The sequence below is a fragment of the Stegodyphus dumicola genome, chromosome 6 (assembly GCF_044657685.1).
Source record: "Stegodyphus dumicola isolate Sdum_Otavi_A_Nest chromosome 6, ASM4465768v1".
NCBI classification, from domain to species: Eukaryota; Metazoa; Arthropoda; class Arachnida; order Araneae; family Eresidae; genus Stegodyphus; species Stegodyphus dumicola.
Window position 1 is genome coordinate 92,216,570 of NC_140773.1, and position 18,626 is coordinate 92,235,195.

Below are 18,626 nucleotides of genomic sequence, written 5' to 3' on the forward strand. Positions count from 1 at the left end.
AAATTCTCATCCTAATTTCAATATGATGCAAAAACTAATATTATGAAATAAATGTCAATCTTTAATGTTCAAGAGATGATAAAATTCAAAACTATAAGTCCTTTTCAGTAACTACAATGCAGTGCCAACTCCGAATATACATTTACTTTTTTCAGTTATTAAAAGTTTGACTGGTGTTAAGTTTAGGATTGTGTATCCATAGATCGCCAATAGATGGCGGTAGTGTTTGTTTGTAAAAAGAAACTGATGCCAATTATGTATATGTATCAGTTCGTCTTTGGTGTTCGTGAATAAATGTTGTGTGGAAGAACGCTCCTCTGTTTATTACTTTAACTGCGATCCAGTCTGATTTATTAGAGATTTACACATATTTTGTTTATGGTGCCTGCAAACCGGGATTATTACGAACCAGAAAATCGACAGACTAAATATTTCGAAAATGGAGGGCGTTCTTGAAAATTTGAAAAAGAAACGATCGGTTGTTAGACAATTAACTACGAAACTGATAAGCAAAGTCGAATCGAATTTAGCAAATAATATTCCGCTAAATGAGAAAATTGAGATAATCGAGGATTTATATGAACAGTTAATTGAGAAAATCAATGAACTGAAAAGTTTAGATTCAGAAATAGAAACGAAAGTAACTTCGGAGGAGATTGAAAATGAAGTTACCTCAAGTCAAGAATACCAGGATAAAACTGTTATATGGAGAGGAAGAATGCAACGATTTTTGAAGAAGAATTCGGAATCTTCTAGAACAGTTCATCAGAACGAAACGGCTAATGTTGCACTTCCAGTTGAAACAAAACCAGTGAAGTTACCACGTCTGCAAATCGGAACTTATTACGGAGATTCGTGTAAATGGTTAGACTTCTGGAACCAGTTCGAAAATACAATTCATAATCATAGTGGATTGAGAAAAACTGAAAAATTTGCGTACCTAAAATCCTTACTTGGAGGTAATGCTTTAGCTGCCATTTCCAGTTTCGCTTTAAGTAACCAGAATTATGATTCCGCAATAGAAATATTGAAAGAACGTTTTGGAAGACAAGATGTTGTTATCACTTCGCATATGAATAAATTATTATCCCTTGAACCAGTGGGAAACATTTCAAATGTTAAAGCACTGCGTAAGCTGTACGATGAATGCGAAGTCAACATTCGAAGTTTAGAATCGTTAAACGTTACTTCTGGAAGTTATGGAAATATTCTCTGTCCTATCATTTTGCAGAAATTTCCAGAGGAATTAAATTTGGAATTTAATCGAAGTCGAAATATGGAAGCAGGATTTGATATAAAGGAACTTTTAGAATTCTTAAAAAAGGAAGTTAACTGTCGAGAAGCTGCAAGTTTAATGAACTCTGAGAAAACGAATCAGAAACCATACTTTCGTCAAAATGAACAACGCACGAAAGTTTATCCGAATTATAAACCGAAAGTTCCGACTGCTTCAGCTTTATCAACAATTGGATATAAATGTATATTTTGTGACAAAGAAGATCGTACGAAATATAAATGTACTGAGGTGAACTCTGAAGAGAAAAGAAACATTTTGAAACGTACAGGAAAATGTTTTCTGTGTTTTGAATGTAAACATTTAGCTATCAACTGTAAGAACAAACAGTTTTCCTGCAAAAGGTGCCGCGGTAAACATCATGAAAGTGTGTGTGTGAATCCCGCATCAGCTGTCTCCAGTGCAAAAAATAAGGAAACCGAAACATCGGCGGAAATTGTTCAAAATTCTTCTGCCAAAACTGGATCTAATATTATGCTTCAAACGGTGTATGCTGTGGCTGAGGGCAGAAATAAGAACTGTATTGTGAGATGTCTTCTTGACGGTGGTAGCCAAATCTCTGCAATTCGCGAAGATTTATCAAGAAAATTACAGTTACCAGTGAAAGGAGAAACTGTTTTAAATCTGCATACCTTCGATGAAAAGAACGGGAAACATTGGCGGCGAAAGAAAGTTGAACTTACGCTCCGGAATATTAATGACCCTGAAAAATCCATAAATCTCGAAGTCATTGAAGTACTAGTCATAACAAATGCCGATATACGAGTACCAGATGTAGAAATCAAATCCAACCTCCAAGCATTCGGCATCACTTTGACAGACTGTGGTGGCGCCGGTGGAATGAGTCATATTTCCGTTTTAATCGGCGCGGACATTATGTGGAAAATAGCAAGCGAAGAAATAAAAAGGATAAACAGAAATGCCGTAGCTATGAAAACCTTGTTTGGGTGGTGTATACAAGGCAAATTTCCTTCATCAGACCTTCAAATCCATGATGCGTGTTTAAACGTAAGTGTAGAAGAGAAACTTCTAAAAAGCGTCGAATCGTTTTGGGATATTGAATCTATAGGAATTAAAAATATTTCTGACGAAGAACAAAATGAAATGGCCATGCAAATATTTAACAACTCGATTACACAAAAGGGTAATAGATACGAAGTTAGACTTCCATGGAAAGATCAGAAAGTGACTTTAAGAGACAATTTTAAGAATGCTGAAAGACTGTTCTTAAATCTGATCAAACAATTTAAATCAAACTTTAACTTTTATGCGCAATATAAAGAAGTGATTGACTATCAGCTTAAGGAAGAAATCACAGAAAAGGTCGATCTTGGTACTCCATCTGGGAGACGAACTTACTTCATACCTCACCGTGCTGTCATCCGTGAAGATCATAATTCTACGAAACTTCGCATTGTTTATGATGCTTCTTCAAAGGAAAAAAATCATGAATCTCTAAATAATTTACTACAAGGACCAAATTTTCTTCCTGAACTTTTGAAAGTTTTAATAAATTTTCGACTTCATCGAATTGCATTTACGTCAGATATTGAGAAAGCGTTTTTACAAATTTCTGTTGCACCTGAAGATCGAGATTCAATGCGATTTTTGTGGATTGATGAGAATTCAAGTTTGAGCAATCCGAGAATTCAAGTTTATCGGATGTGTCGTGTAATTTTTGTAGCAAAATCAAGTCCATTTTTGCTGAGCGCTTGCATTAAGCATCATATAAAGAAATTTGAAGACATCCATCCCAGAACTGTAGAAATGTTAGAAAACTTCATGTATGTTGACGATTTTATTTGTGGATCAGATACGGAGGAGGAAGCTATACAGATATATCATGAAGCCAATGATATAATGAAAAAGGCATCAATGACTTTGACCAAATGGAATTCTAATTCGGATACTGTAAAAAACCAGTATAAATCAAGTGACAACTTCGTTAGCTTTAAATTGCCTGACTGTGATTCCCCCTCAAAGATTCTTGGACTTCAATGGGATACAATTAAGGATATCTTCTGTTTTAATGCTAAAGACGTTATTGATTTCATCCAGTCAAATGACCAAACAAAACGTTGTGTTTTAAAAGCTGCTTCAAAAATCTTCGATCCTATTGGGTTTCTTGCTCCATATGTTATTCAAGCAAAAGTTCTGTTTCAGGATTTATGGCTGAAAGGTGTTGATTAGGATGAAATTATCCCACCAGAATTGCAAGACAAGTGGAACAATTGGTATATGCAACTATGTGATCTACCTAATATCCAGATACCTCGGTGGTATTTTCGTGATGTTGATGAAACACCTGAAATACTAGAACTACATTGTTTTTGTGATTCATCTCAAAGTGCTTACGGAGCAGCAGTGTACGTGAAATTCCGTAGCTTAAAATATTGTGGAACAAGTTTAGTGATAGCCAAGAGCAGAGTGGCTCCCCTGAAAAAATTATCTTTACCAAGACTCGAGCTTATGGCAGCAGTGTTAGGTGCAAGACTTGTAACTACAGTCCGTGTACATTTTCCTCAAGCTAAGATTCATTTATGGACAGATTCTCTTATTGTGCTTCATTGGATAAAAAACTCACCACGGCGATGGAAAACATTCGTACAAAATCGAGTGTCTGAAATTCAAGACAAAACATCTCCGAGCATGTGGCATCATTGTCCTGGCTCAGATAATCCAGCCGATAAAATTACACGTGGTGTTAAAGTGAGTGATCTTGTAGTAGATCAAGTGTGGTGGCATGGACCTCCATGGCTTCATCAAGATGAAATAAATTGGCCTAAAGTGAACGAGCATTGTAACATAGTAGATAGTGCTGAAGAAAGAGTTGTGACTCAAGTTACTAGCAGTGTTCAACCTTTACAACCTGTGTTAAAAATAGAAAATTTTAGTGACTTAGGTAAACTTTTAAGAGTCACGTCATATGTATTTAAATTCATTAATAATTTAAAGTCACAGAATAGAGTGATTGGTCTTGTGACCAAAAATGAAATATGTAATGCTATGTGTTATTGGATTATCTTATCACAAGGTGAGTATTTTTTTGAAGATTTGAATGATGTTAAATGTAAAAAACCATTGTCTCATAATTCCAAATTGTTTGGGTTAAATCCAGTAATGGATGAAAAGGGTTGTTTAAGAGTTGGAAGTAGATTAGTGAAATCATCATTAGATGGCGATGAAATTCAGCCTATAATATTACCAAATAATTATTTTTCTCGTTTAATTATTTTGAATTGTCATGAAAAGGTACTTCATAGTGGTGTAAATGAAACTTTAGTGCAAGTAAGAGGGAAATTTTGGATTTTAAAAGCTAGACGTTTTGTAAAATCTGTGTTACATGATTGTAGATTTTGTAAAAAATATAATGCTAAAGCTGGACACGAGATATCGGCTTCTCTTCCAGCTGACCGAGTGGAAAAAGCTCAACCATTTGAGGTAAGTGGCATAGATTTCGCTGGCCCTTTGTATTTACAGGATGGTACAAAAGTGTATATTTCATTGTTTACCTGTGCAGTGACTCGAGGAGTCCATTTAGAATTGTTATCAAATTTAAGTGGAGAGTGTTTCATTCAAGCCTTACGTAGATGTTTTGCACGTAGGGGTATTTGTAGAGTTATATATTCTGATAATGCTAAAACCTTTAAGACTGCTGATCGTGAATTAAAATATTTGTATAAATTATGTAAAGATGAAAAGGTTCTAAATTTCCTTGGTAAAAATGGGTTTGAATGGAAATTTATTGTAGAAGGTGCTCCTTGGTGGGGCGGATTCTGGGAACGTTTGGTAAGATCTGTAAAAACTTGTTTAAAACGTATATTAGGTAAAGCTTCTTTATATTATGAAGAACTGTATACTGTTTTAGTTGAAGTTGAAGCTGTTATTAATTCTAGACCTATAACGTATGTATACAATGAACCAAATGAACCTGATCCTCTTTCACCATCTCATTTTATAACTGGATCTAGATTAACTGTTTTGCCTTCACCTGAATCTAAACTAGAATCTACAAGATCTCAGTTGATTAAAAGATGGAAGCATAGGCAATTATTAGAACATTTTTGGAAAAGGTTTTATAAAGAATATTTGTTAGAATTAAGATCAGTCATGTTTTCAAAACCTTCAAAGAATTCTCCCGTGTTTAAAATTAATGATGTTGTACTTGTACGAGAAGATAATGTGAAACGCTGTAACTGGAAGATAGGTAGGATTAAGGAATTATTTCACGGAAGAGATGATAGAATTAGATCTTGTGAGATTCAGTTGGATAAGGGTGTTGTTAGAAGACCAATTGAAAGACTTTATAATCTTGAAGTTCAATAAAATTGATGCATCCGTTGCGGATGCATGGGGGGGAGTGTTAAGTTTAGGATTGTGTATCCATAGATCGCCAATAGATGGCGGTAGTGTTTGTTTGTAAAAAGAAACTGATGCCAATTATGTATATGTATCAGTTCGTCTTTGGTGTTCGTGAATAAATGTTGTGTGGAAGAACGCTCCTCTGTTTATTACTTTAACTGCGATCCAGTCTGATTTATTAGAGATTTACACATATTTTGTTTAACTGGAACGTAAATTTTTACGCATATTTCTGATGTTGTCCATTCATCAAGAACTTGTTCAATGCCATTTTTATCATAATGTCTTAATCATATTCATAGATTCAAGTAAAACTGGAAAGTATCTTCAATCATTTAGAGCATCAAGATCATGTGAATCAAATCTGTAGTGTCGCATTCAGTTGAGAACATATATGTAAGAATATGAGATTGTTAAATGCGGAAAATTTTTTTCGAATGACATAATATGTTAGAGTTGTCATAAAGAAAAGCTTAAAAAGTATTCTTGTATATTCTCCTGCTTCTTCTCTATTCCGACTGCGTAGGATGAGTATATGGCTTCAGGCTCTTGAAAGCCATGGATCCTACATGCCAGGTTGGAACTGTGCAAGGCCATGGCGGCTCAGTCATTGTCTGGAGTGTTTTCTCTTGGCAATGCTTGTGATGTTTGGTACTTGTACTAACCTCCCTCAATGAAGAGTTGCTGGGAGATTAATTACAGCAAGATAACTGTATTTCTCACAGGCTCGGGCGTGTTAGTGTCTGATTGGATGAGTATTCCTCTGCCTTCTCCGTCAGTTATTGTCCATCCAGAAGCCCTAACATAAATCTTATTGATCACGTTTTTGGATGTTTTAGACAAAGGTGTGAAAGCGTATCACGCAACTCTAGGGATCCTTTCTGAATTGTGGACAGCTCTAGCCGATGTTTGCAAGCCATTCCCGTAGAACGCTTCTACAAAAGTCATGAGATCTATACCTTGTCCTGTGGCAGCTGTTACCAAGGCCAGAGGAGGCTCAACTCGTTATTGACTTGCAGTAGCTAATTCAGTGGCATTTCAGTGTATTAAGTTGTGGGTTGATGTTAAAAAAGTAAATAAATGTACGAAGATATTGTTATCTACATTATTAGTGTGAAATTATAATGCAGCCATGATATTTCATTTTTGACAAATATTACAATCGGTTTGTATAAGAGACAACATTAGAAATTTTGCAGTTGGTCTAATAAAGGTTATTTGAGAATACTAATACTCTAAATTGCCTTTAATTCTAAGATGGTGTAAGAAAGTCTGAGCAAAACTGTCTTTTAAATGTTTAACTCTTCTTTACCTGATCAGCAACACATTTTTATAGCATTCCAGATCAATGAAACGTACAAAGAATACTTTCTTTCATCGCTTGGCATAAATGGCTATTTACGATAGGAATGATTTGAAGAAAACAAAGCTACTTTGAGATGCTAAAAAGAAATTTGTCGAAAAAGATTTCAGAATCTCTTCATTTTTTGACAAAATTTGGAAAATTAGTTAAAACACTAAAATTTTATTCTTCGAAATTTCTCATATAAGTTAAATCCAGTTTTAAAACAAAGTGGCATTACACTGTTTGAACTCTGAATCATCTGTTTGCTATAAATATGGTATAAACATATTCAGTAATGTTAGTGTTAATGCTTCACTCATGTCTGAAATAAACAGTATTAAAACCATAACAGCAGAAGAATATCACTTCATTGAAAATTAATGTAAAAGGTATTTGAAATCAATGTTAGAAGTTTATTTTCGTAAGGAATAATGTTTTCTGTTTAAAAGAACATTGAGTCTCCCTGTTGCAATATCACAAATTGTTAAGTTTTTAAATAAAACAAAAATTCGTGACTATATTTGTATTCTTAACTCTGAATTTGCCCGAAAATTTCCGGAGAAATAAGTTTTCTCGCATGTTTTTAATAAGCATATTCGTTCCATTCGAGGTTTTCATACATTAACTAGCAGATAACTAGCTTTACATTTTTACCCAGATGTAATACTTTTATTTGAAGCCAAAAAGAAACTTAAACCAACAAAATATTAAACATATTCCAAGCTCACTCTTTGCCAAGCTCTAGAGGATTGTGCTTGTTTTTTTAAGAATTTGTAGTTGGATTTCCGCGTCAAGGAAAAAAACAACTGACTCTAAAATTAAGATAAGAAAAAGAATTATATTATCGCAAACAGCAGGTTTTACAAAATTCTCAAGAGAGAAACTCCATCATATTAAAAAAGTTTTTTTTTTAATTTTTTTTTTTTTTTGGTTTTTCCGAGAAGGAATATAGTATATTTGTAAACTTTTGTGCAATGTTTTAACTAGCGAATGTTGAAGATCTAGAGGATGATTTATGATTTACGCTTAATTGAGAGTTAGTTTCATATTTATACATTTTCTATGGTCCTGGGTCGCGTCATAATACTCGCTCGCGATATCCTTGATATTTATCGAAGGGTTTTGCAAACTGTTCTGCAATCCTATTGTTTAAAACTAGAATGCAACATAACTCTTTGATACTACTTCCGGAATGGAGATTTGGTGGATTTTTCGTAGGTGTTAACTAGTTTTTCATTTTCGCCATAAAGTTTTAGATCTGAAAAAGATTTATTACTGTAACTATGTTTTCCTTTTAGCCTGTCGTCAGGCAACTATTATGGATAACTCATGAAAATTCACATATTTAATTTTATTTCCATTTTAGTTAAATTACCAACATGCTATGGCTAATAAAGATGATTTTACCTAAATCTAAGTCTTATATTGTGTAATAATTGTTAAAATATTATCAACAAAATGACGACAGTTTCTCTGATCAGCCTTTATTTGAAAGGGCAAGCACTCCATGTTAGTTTAAGAAGATATAAAGACACTTAATAAATATATCCTTAGTAGGTACTATTAAATACAAATATTAGCAATGTAGAACAGCACGATTTAAATTCAAAAATAGAGAATTTCATTACTGAAATGTTTATAAAAAGCTGGGAGAGGAAAATCTGACGAACTGTAACTCAAATAACACAGGGAATAAGAAGAGTTCATTTTTATTCATATTATATCACTACAGTTTAATCTACAACCTTACTAAAAAAACTAAAATTAATTTTTTGTTAATATTAATTTATGAAAATGAGATTTTTACCTCCTTGTTCCTCTTACTACTACAGTTAATCAGCGAGAAGTTCGCATGGCGTTTTAGCAGCATTTTCCACGGCTGCCTCACCTAGTTTTTTTAGTTCAGAAAAGAACATGGTGTATTGATATGCACTCTTGAATTTGAATAATATTATAAGAACAAGTCGTAAGCGGAAAGATCAAGAGACTGTAGTATTGCTGTACATTCATTGTTACTGCTGGTTATTTTACGTAACGGATACAAGTCGAACATCTACACTTTGATGTTTCGATTTTCATGTTCGGCCACACCGCACTGTAACTCGCTGTGAGCCTAGTGGATGCTCATGAATTTGTGCGAAGATTAGCTGATCAATTTCAGCATTTTGTCGTACAAGAAGCAAGGCATTTGAAAGATGTACTATTCAGAACTTAATATTCGTGAGATTATTTTTTTATTAATGTTTTTGGTAATTGTTCACATAAACCTGCATTCATCTGTAAACAAATAACATGAATAAAAATAAGTTCTTTGTGTTATTTCATTTAGAAAACCTCCAGGATTTTCTGCACCTTGCATTAGATTAAAAAGGACATTCTATTATAGAATACCAAAAGAAAGATACATTGGCATTCTGCATTTGACTCAAAAATGGTATCTACGTTATTTATTTTTTGAGATGAAGAAGATTAATAGTTGTTTCCGTTAGAGGACGTAAAACTTAATGTTTATTTCATTAATATGTATTTTTTCTAAGGAAAGGACAAAACCATAAATAATCATGGCGAGTTACCTTGTTTTGAATTAGTAAATTTGGGGGAAATAAATGTATGTGAATATTGTATCGAGTTCATGTACACGATACATTATTCAAATGATATATTTCCTCCAAAAAAAAAAAAAAAAAAAAAAAACATTTCGCACAAAAACGACAGGTTTCATTTACCCATCTAAAAAATATTTACATTAATAAATTTTGAGTTTAGTGACATGCTACAAAGCATAGTCAGATATTTGAATGCAAAAAAAATACCGTCAATTCTGGTAAAAGCATCGGTGTTAATATCTTTGAAAATGTGCCGCGAAAGATTTACATTTTGTTATATGATTTTTAATTCGGTAAAAGAAACTTGGAAAAAATTTTGAAACACATCAGAACTTTATCAAAATTTGGCGACAGAATTATCACTTAATTTTGAGTAAAGATATGGGATTCTTCAAAGAATTGTAAATTAAGCAATGAAGATAATAGTAGCTCAGACTGCTTCCTTAAAATAATGAAGAAGGGTAGGATGCCATGCATTTGTTTTTCTCTGTTTTGTTTACATTAGAATCATATGGGCATTTATATTAAGAAGCGTAGCTAAAAGTAAAAAGCATGTTACAAAAAGAAATTAAGAGTCGTAAGCTGCTATGTGTAAAATACCTGTGCATTAAAATTTGACAACACATTGACAAGCATAAATGTACTATGAAACAAATATTTTTAAGTTTCAACGCCGCAAATGGTTGACAATGCATATTCTATTATTCCTACGAATTAAAAATATTTGCTGAATATTCACCTTTGAAATACTCACCTAAAATATTCATCTTTGAAACCTAATTGGAACAGATTAATCAAATCAAACTCCCGACTCATTTAAAGCTCGCGATTTCTTTCTTCGCAGTTATACCAAAATATTTGTTATGTCTCCCAGAAACGAAGAATATCCATCGACTGGGTTATTTGGATTTAGGTTTAAGTCTTTATATAGTAATAAATAAAATAATTTTAAATAATTTTATCTCAAATCAAAATAGAAGTACGTGTGAATAGAAAATATTATTAGCGGTTTCTTAAATTTAAATCCCCTTCCACTAGTATAACATAGCAAAGTAATAGCAATAGTAATAGAGATAAGACGGGGATGAAGTAAGAAAGTTGTTTAGTATTCTTGAAAGCAGTTTGCAGAATTTAGTTTGAATTAGAAAATTAATTTGCATCGCCTTTGTTGCACAGTATGAAGTACACTGGTGTGCAAAAATTAAGGACGAGACGGTTTTTTCAATATAACTTTGTACAAAAGCTTTCCAAATCAACACATTTAATACCGTAAGATCCCCAATACGTAAGGACATGAGTAATGTAAGCAACACTTACTAAAAGACAAATCAGAGGGATAAAAAGAAGCTTTATTAAAAAAGTAGCATGGAGCGCAATGCGACTGAAGGCCGAAACATCCCTGTGATGGGTGTCCAGCAAGAAACATCCGGTCTTTAATAGGGGATATGATTTCCCCTGACTGCTAGGCTGGTTTAACAGCGTCTGCCCATGCTGAGAATGAGGGTGTCAATGAGTTGTTGAGGCATTGCTGCCCATTCGTCTTGCAGCGCCAATCGAAGCTCCGGAATCGTTACTGGTGGTAAGGTACGAGCTGCCCAGCGTCTGCCTAGAAAATCCCATACATGCTCGATGGGATTGAAATCCGGATATTGTGCCGGCCAATCCATACGTTCAATATCCTCACTCTCTAAGAGCTGTTCGGCAGCTACTGTGCGATGACATGGTGCATTGTCGTCCATGAAAAGGAACTGCGGGCCAATAGCGCCTCTAAAAAGACGCACATATGGAAGAAGAATCTCGATATACAATAACGGGTCCCGTTGACTGAACCTGCGTCGAAGGTGTGAAGGTTTGTACGACTACCAAGCATGATGCCTCCCCAAACGAGAACACCGCCACCTCCATACCTGTCCCTTTCAATGATGTTCGAGGGATGATTGCGGCTTCCCCGCTCTCTCCAGATGAGTATGCGATGAGAATCGCTACTCAGACTGAATCTGCTCTCATCTGTAAAGAGTACTCGTCCCCATACATTGTCTCTCCAATTCCGGCATCCCCGGCACCACAGAGAACGCCTTCTCCAATGGGCAGGCGTTAGAGGTATACACCGTACAGGGCGTCGTGCAAACAGACCACCACCGTGCAGTCTTCTGGCAACGGTAAAACGCGATATCGGTCGCCTGTGTCGTGTATCTAGAGATTTCTCCCGCTGTCTGCCGCCTGTTTCTTCTGGCCTGTAAGGCAATATACCGGTCATCTGCGGGTGTGGTTCCTCGTGGACGACCACTACTAAACCCCCGGATAGCTATTCCTGTAGTTTGAAATTGTCTCCAAAGTCTTGAAACGATGCCGTGAGCAATTCCGAACTCTGCAGCCACACTTGTCACACTGCGGCCTTACTCCAACTTCCCAATGATTCGACCTCGGGTAAAAGCATCCAGATGTCGTCTAACAGATTGATTATTCGCCATTTCTCGCTGAGGCAGCAACTCGGTGTGATTTTAACTGCTATACGGCGTGCAATCTCTTTGCCAGAAATACTGATCTTACACCGACAACATGCTTTATACTACTCAGACACTCCCCCATTACGTCTACCTGCATATCTGCGCATGTGCTACCGTACATCACCTTACTTAATCTCCTGATTGGTCTTTCTGTCTGCTCTGCCTCTTCGTTCAGCTGATATGCTAATTTTTCGACTTCGTCCTTAATTTTTGCACACCAGTGTATATAACTCATTTCGGCATATTTACTTGAATTATTAATAACAAGAAGAATATATTTATTAAGAAATAAAGTGCTAAGTGATGATTTTGAAAGGTATTTTACTCTCCTTCCTGCAGGCCTTCGTGGTGTAACGGTGGCACACTTGACGCTCATTCAAGAGGTGCAGGTTAGAGTCCTGGCGAGCGCAGTGCTCATATTTCATGTACTCCTGCTTCAAAAAATCCTAATGACTGTACGATTTCATCAGAAAATATTCTGATTAGTAGACATTATCAAGAAAACAAAGCAACATTGAAACGAAACGGCTGTGCTCTACATGGTCACCACAATTATACAAAACATATAAATCAATAGTGTTGGAGATCAGCGGAATTATTGTTGGATTAAATCATCAAACAATATAGCAAGTTTATTGAGTGGAAATTACTTCCAAGCATGTCTTAGTGTGTTCATGGAAATTCAAGATGCTTTATTGAAAGGCCAACTGTTGAAATGTTATTCCATTTGCTTGCTATAGCTCTCTCTCTCTAAATATATATATATATATATATATATATAAAGGGAGAGAGAATATATAAATGATTAGATTATCTCCTAGGAAACGTGAGGAAAATTTAGATAGTAAATCCAAATTTGAATATGTAATTAATTCAGTTGGAATATGTAGTTAATTAAATACTGAATTAACAATAATTAAAAATTTTAAAGAAAAAGTAAATTAAAAAAATAAAAATATGCTTATAAAATTAAACTTTTAAAATTGTTGTTGATTCCGCAGAATGAACTCGAATTTCAAGTGCAATGGGAATGCCTCCATACAATCATTAACATTCATTTGCATTGCGTTTCGTCGTTTTCGTATTTCTGAACAAAACCCGCTTTTCAAATGTAAGTTTGCTAATCAGCTTTATAAAATATCTTGATTAAAATCTTAAATTATTTCGAAAATGAAAAAAAAAAAATCCCTGGCGTGATGAGAAACATAATTTTAATATTTATATACATATACTATATATTTTCAATTTGAGTCAGAAAATTATTTTTAAATATAAGACTTCGGACGATTTTTGTTGCAGCTGGAAGCTAACGTTCTGCAGACTCTAATTTTAGAGTGCCCCCCAAACAGCAAACCATTATAGAGGCATTGCTAAGTCTTTAACACCTCGCAGACAACTAAAGAAAATTCAAAGAACCATTTTTGTCTACTCTTAATTAAACAACATAGGCATATTTTGTGCTACAGATGAAACTTTCAGTACCTGCGGAATTTAAATTAACATAACAGAAGTTAAACTCAAATGCATGTAACGTAGACGGACATTAAAAATAAGCTAATTGAGCTAGCTCAAAATTTTAGTGGCAGGTAATTTAAAACATTGGCTAGCAGAACACTAAAGCAGGAATATAGCTTTTAGCAGAGCTGGCGAGAGTGTGAGAAACCATCAGAAAAATGCAGTTAACAAAAGTTATAATTTAAACATTCAAAATTATCTCTTTAAATACACAAAATCGTAATTTACATTTTGGTGAGGAATACGGGAAGGATAAGTTAATTAAAGACCTTGTAGTGTCATTAGGTTATTTTAAAACAAGAGACATCAAAAATGAGCAGTGCCCTCGTCGGGGCTCAAGCCTGGACTTCTCGAATACGCACCGAGTGTGCTACAGTTCCACCACGAAGGGATGTATAAGGGAGGGAGAAAATATCTTATCACCTAAATCATAATAACTGGCTAATTAACATAAAATGTTTTAGGAGTTAATTTTAAAGGAAAAGCAGGAGCCTTCACGATAAACAGTTTATAGAGAAAGGATTATTAATAAAATTGTGCTTTTCAAAATTTCAACAAAATTACTTGAATTACCCTTACTTGAATTTCTTCCTGGTTAAAAGAATGAGATTTTAAAACACGTGTCTATTCTAACTGAAAAATTAAGTTTTTTCTCTCTCTTCCTTTTCTAGCAAAAATTTCCTCAGCAAATTTCTCTGTCATTTAGGAAAATGAGCCTTACTTGGTGTTTCTAAATGCAAAGTTTATTTGGTCAGAATACATTTTCCCTTAACTAAGCAGATTGAGTTCAATTTTCTATGAGTTATATGCAAAATTTCTTTTTTGGCCATTAAGCCATTAATTAAAAAAATTAAATTTCAAGATTATTATTTCAAATACACTCAAAACTTTATTTAATCCGCCAACCACTTGAACCCATAACTGTTGAAAAATGCATAGATTCGAACAAAAAACACAGTTTCAGGAGATATTATCTTAAAGAAAAGAAAAATGAGACATATTTGTAATCATTGCCTTTAGTTATTATTTAGTGTTTCCCGGGGTAATCCGAAAAAAAGTCTCAAGCCTTTGTTGATGCAATAGATAAAATATGTATTTTTTTAGACTGAATTTCAAAGACAGGAGATACAAACATAATTTTTGAAATTGGTTTGCAGTAGCTGTAATTATTTTTATATCTTTAAAAATTAATTTCTCCATTTCTTCTTCAGAATACTTTTCTTTTAGCTTTCCCTTTCCGCTAGTTTACTTACACATATAAAAATTATATAAAATATCTCAAAAAAATAAAAATATAGCAAATAGAGCACAATATTTTAACCTCTGTATGTGTGGAATCAACAGTCGTAAAAATAAGAAATTCCAATTATAAAACAGAAATTTCTGACATATTTTAAAATTCTGCTTAATGGTTGAGTGTATAGTTTTTATGGAACTCATGCATGTTAAAATTTGGACTTCTTAGAGATCGGAATAATTACAGTTTTAATTATGCTTTTACCTACTTGTTCTTAATTAATATTATTTACATTTCTTGTTAGTTATATACACGTTTTTCGATGAAGAATTTTGTATCACCAGATTTGACTTACAACCCAACGGAAATGTTTTAATGGCCGAAAGATTTAATACATATGTAAAAATAAAGTAATTTTCTGTACTTTAAAATAAAATTAGTTTTTTTTTCTTTCTTTCATATTTTCTTCCTCCCCTTTCCTTTATTAATTTTTCTGCACAGATTATTATTCTCTTATTGTTAAGTTTAAATGACAGAGTACAAGATATTTGATAAACATCTGTAATTTCTTTCTGCAGTATATATGATATGTAAGATTTCCAGATGCAAAATATAGGTAACGTCCATATTCTTAGGCAAATAATTCATGCTTTAAATTTGTTTCCGGTTTCGTTTTTCTGTCCTGTAAAATCATTTAAATTTTTCCGTTTCTGTGGCATGTTATAGAAAACAAACAACAGATCGCTACGCAAAATATAACAACTAATTTGGCCGTGTGAAACTAATGATGATGTTGCAAAATCATTTCTAAGATTGTTACCTTTGCATATATAGGTATCAGCCCAGCATGTTGCATCATATGTCTGATACCTGATATATGATTTTCATATATGTTTTTTTCATAATAAAAGGTACATAATGCATCTCATATTTGAGAGAAAACTTCGGATTAACATAATTTAATGAATAGTTATTAGTAACACGCGCAATAGAAATTTACAAGCAAATCACTCTCCAGAAGTCACATAACCCTAAGATCTGAAATATTTTTTTTTACTTTTCAGATTGATATAAACATACCTATAATTATTAATACTTATTCACATTTCTGATTATGAAGCTAATATGCCTGAATTACAACCAAAATTTTTCCAATGTGGATATGATTTCTGTAAACTCCTTTACCAATAATGATGTAAACAGTTTGTGCCTTGGTTGATTAAATTATTGCATTATACCTTAGAGTAATAAACCGAATAGCCTTAAAGAGCGAGAAGAGAATTATAATTAGTCGCTCTGCAGTTCTGATTCGAGACTCTATTATATTTCCTAAAGCAAACTATGAATAACAACATAAATGCATAAACGGACCGCGGTATTACAATGGATAACGGCCATAATTCCCATTGCAGAGATTTGATCATGCAGTCTCCTTTACATTAGTAGTTGTTGCTTTCAAATGGCGAGTTAGACACAACAATTCGACTCCTGAAATCATTTAATTGAGAACTAGAGTGACAAACAGCGGAAGTTGCAAGATTATGTGACTCGATATCCAGTCCTCAGAATAGGAAGCTTTGCTATCAATCGCAGATTTATGAGCTGATTAATGCTTAAATTGTATATTTATTTAACATCTTTTGCATGTGTCATATTGTTGAAACAATGAAATCGGTAATTATGCCTTCTGTATTGCAAAATTTCTGTTTGAATTTCGACGCTAGAACGTATATTTAAGCAAAGTATCAACTTTGTATTTAACTTTTATACCTAAGCAAAATATAACGTATCAATGATTTCTTTTTAAATAGATGTTGTAAAAATGCTATATTATAGGGTAGAAATTTGAGATATAATTAATGAATCAACTGATGATATTTTATAGATAGAATCTCAAATCCAATTCTTAGTCTGCTTTGCCTTTCAAAGTAGCAAAGCTCTTTTGAAACTTTCTTAAAGATTAATTTCGTTACTACAAAAACATAAATTTCTCAATTAAAGTCGTTATTCGTTTCGTTATTACGCATTTTACTTCATCTGCAATTAACATTGGATTTTTACTCTTAAAGGCAAAGAACAGAAATTGTTCTGTTCAATGTTACTCAAATATTTTGTTTATAGAGATCAATAGGTATTTTATTTCGGAGTAGAAAACGTAAAACATGTGCAATACTCTCGACAGGATTCAATTTCCGAACCGTTCAATTGCTATCCGGGCATGCTTCCAATTACATCATGCAAACACGTGGTAATAAAGGAGGAAACACCAATCAGCATTTTCAAACAAACGAAAAAAAAAAAAAAAAAAAAAAAAAAAAACGAAATAAGAAATCTTTCTTTAATCTTACAAACGCATAAAGGAAGAACTTTCTGGCCGACCAGCCGAGATAGTGGTTAGTGACGCAGACTGCCGTACCGAAGGGCCCAGATTCGAATTCCAGCGAAGGTATCGATACCTGTAAATGTATAGTGTCTGTGCGGCATAGGGAAAATCTAAATATGTAGCGAGCCGAAAGTCCTTTCGAGAAGTTAGTGGTAGGAGAATATGGGTGGGAGACACAGCACAGCACAATACAACAGAACCTTTTATAGGGTGCTGCACAGAAACAAAATATTCATCAGATTTGTTAATCTTTGCGAAACAGAGTTTCCAGGGCAATATTTGTCTAGCGTTATAAAATGAAATTGCAACATTTTATTGACAGCTGCGGGTGGAAATTTGTTATTTAAATTACTTCTAGAAAAAAAATGCGTTTCTCGAAAACGTTTCTTATTCCATTTCGAATCAGAGGATATTCGTAAAGTCATGACATCTCATTTACAAATTTTGCTTTTTAGTACTGACTTTTATTTTAGTAGAATTCCACAAAAAGTGTTTTGAAGTACTCACCTCCATCAACTTCACATATAAATGTAAGCGTTGAACCTTCATCGTATGGTCCGATGACATCATGTAAACGTTGCCCATGTTCATCCATAATAATAGGTTCACTAGGAGGTACTATGAAAAGAAATAAAATAAAAAAATAAATTAAAAAATAAATTAAAAGTAATGTTTTATAAAACTACGTTGCAAATATTTATTTCAAAAATTTTAACCATGTATAACAATAAGCTCTGATAACGAACCCACCGTTTCCATAAATAAGATACAAAATTACGAAATCATATGGATGCATTAATCACATTTATAGTGGCTCACATTTGCTTTCGAACTCTTGAATTTTTTAGGTTTATTTTTAAATATAAGTACTAGAGAAATGACTTTCTTTCACGTATACTGCTGATCACCTTTAATAAAACCTGCTTGTTTTTTTTTTTTTTTTTTTTTTTTTTTTTAAAAATTCTCGAAACGTTTTGGATAAAAAGAAAATAGTTTATTCAAAATGTCTAGAAGCTTAACTCATATAATTATTCGGACACTTTGAACAAGCAGTTTATATTTAATAAAAACATGCATGCAACATGAAATGCAATACTTCGTCTTTAGTTAAAAGTATGCTTTTCATGCACTTTGGCAAGGATTTCACTCAATTTTTCGAAAACACATGTGATTTTTTTTACATTCCTCCCTAAGAATTGTTTTTAACAGAGCTTTCGAAAAAATGTCTCGTTTACTTATTCTTTTCTCCAACTCACTCCATACATGTTAGACACGATTTAAAACCGAAAAATATGGAGGAGTTTTTATAACTTCAGGACAGTTGTATTACACTACAAGCGAACCTTTTGTACTGCATGTTTAGGATCATTACCCTGA

At 33.4% G+C, this 18,626-nt stretch overlaps 1 protein-coding gene across 2 annotated transcripts in view; it reads right to left on the reverse strand.

The window, feature by feature from the left end:
• The window catches only part of LOC118185611 (protein turtle-like), an 886,541-nt gene that overhangs the window by 419,483 nt on the left and 448,432 nt on the right, over nt 1-18,626 (reverse strand). For both annotated transcript variants that reach the window (XM_085818674.1, XM_085818673.1), the window contains exon 3: nt 17,757-17,867. In XM_085818674.1, coding sequence (XP_085674800.1) covers nt 17,757-17,867 — 111 coding nt within the window. The remainder of the gene's footprint in view (nt 1-17,756; nt 17,868-18,626) is intronic.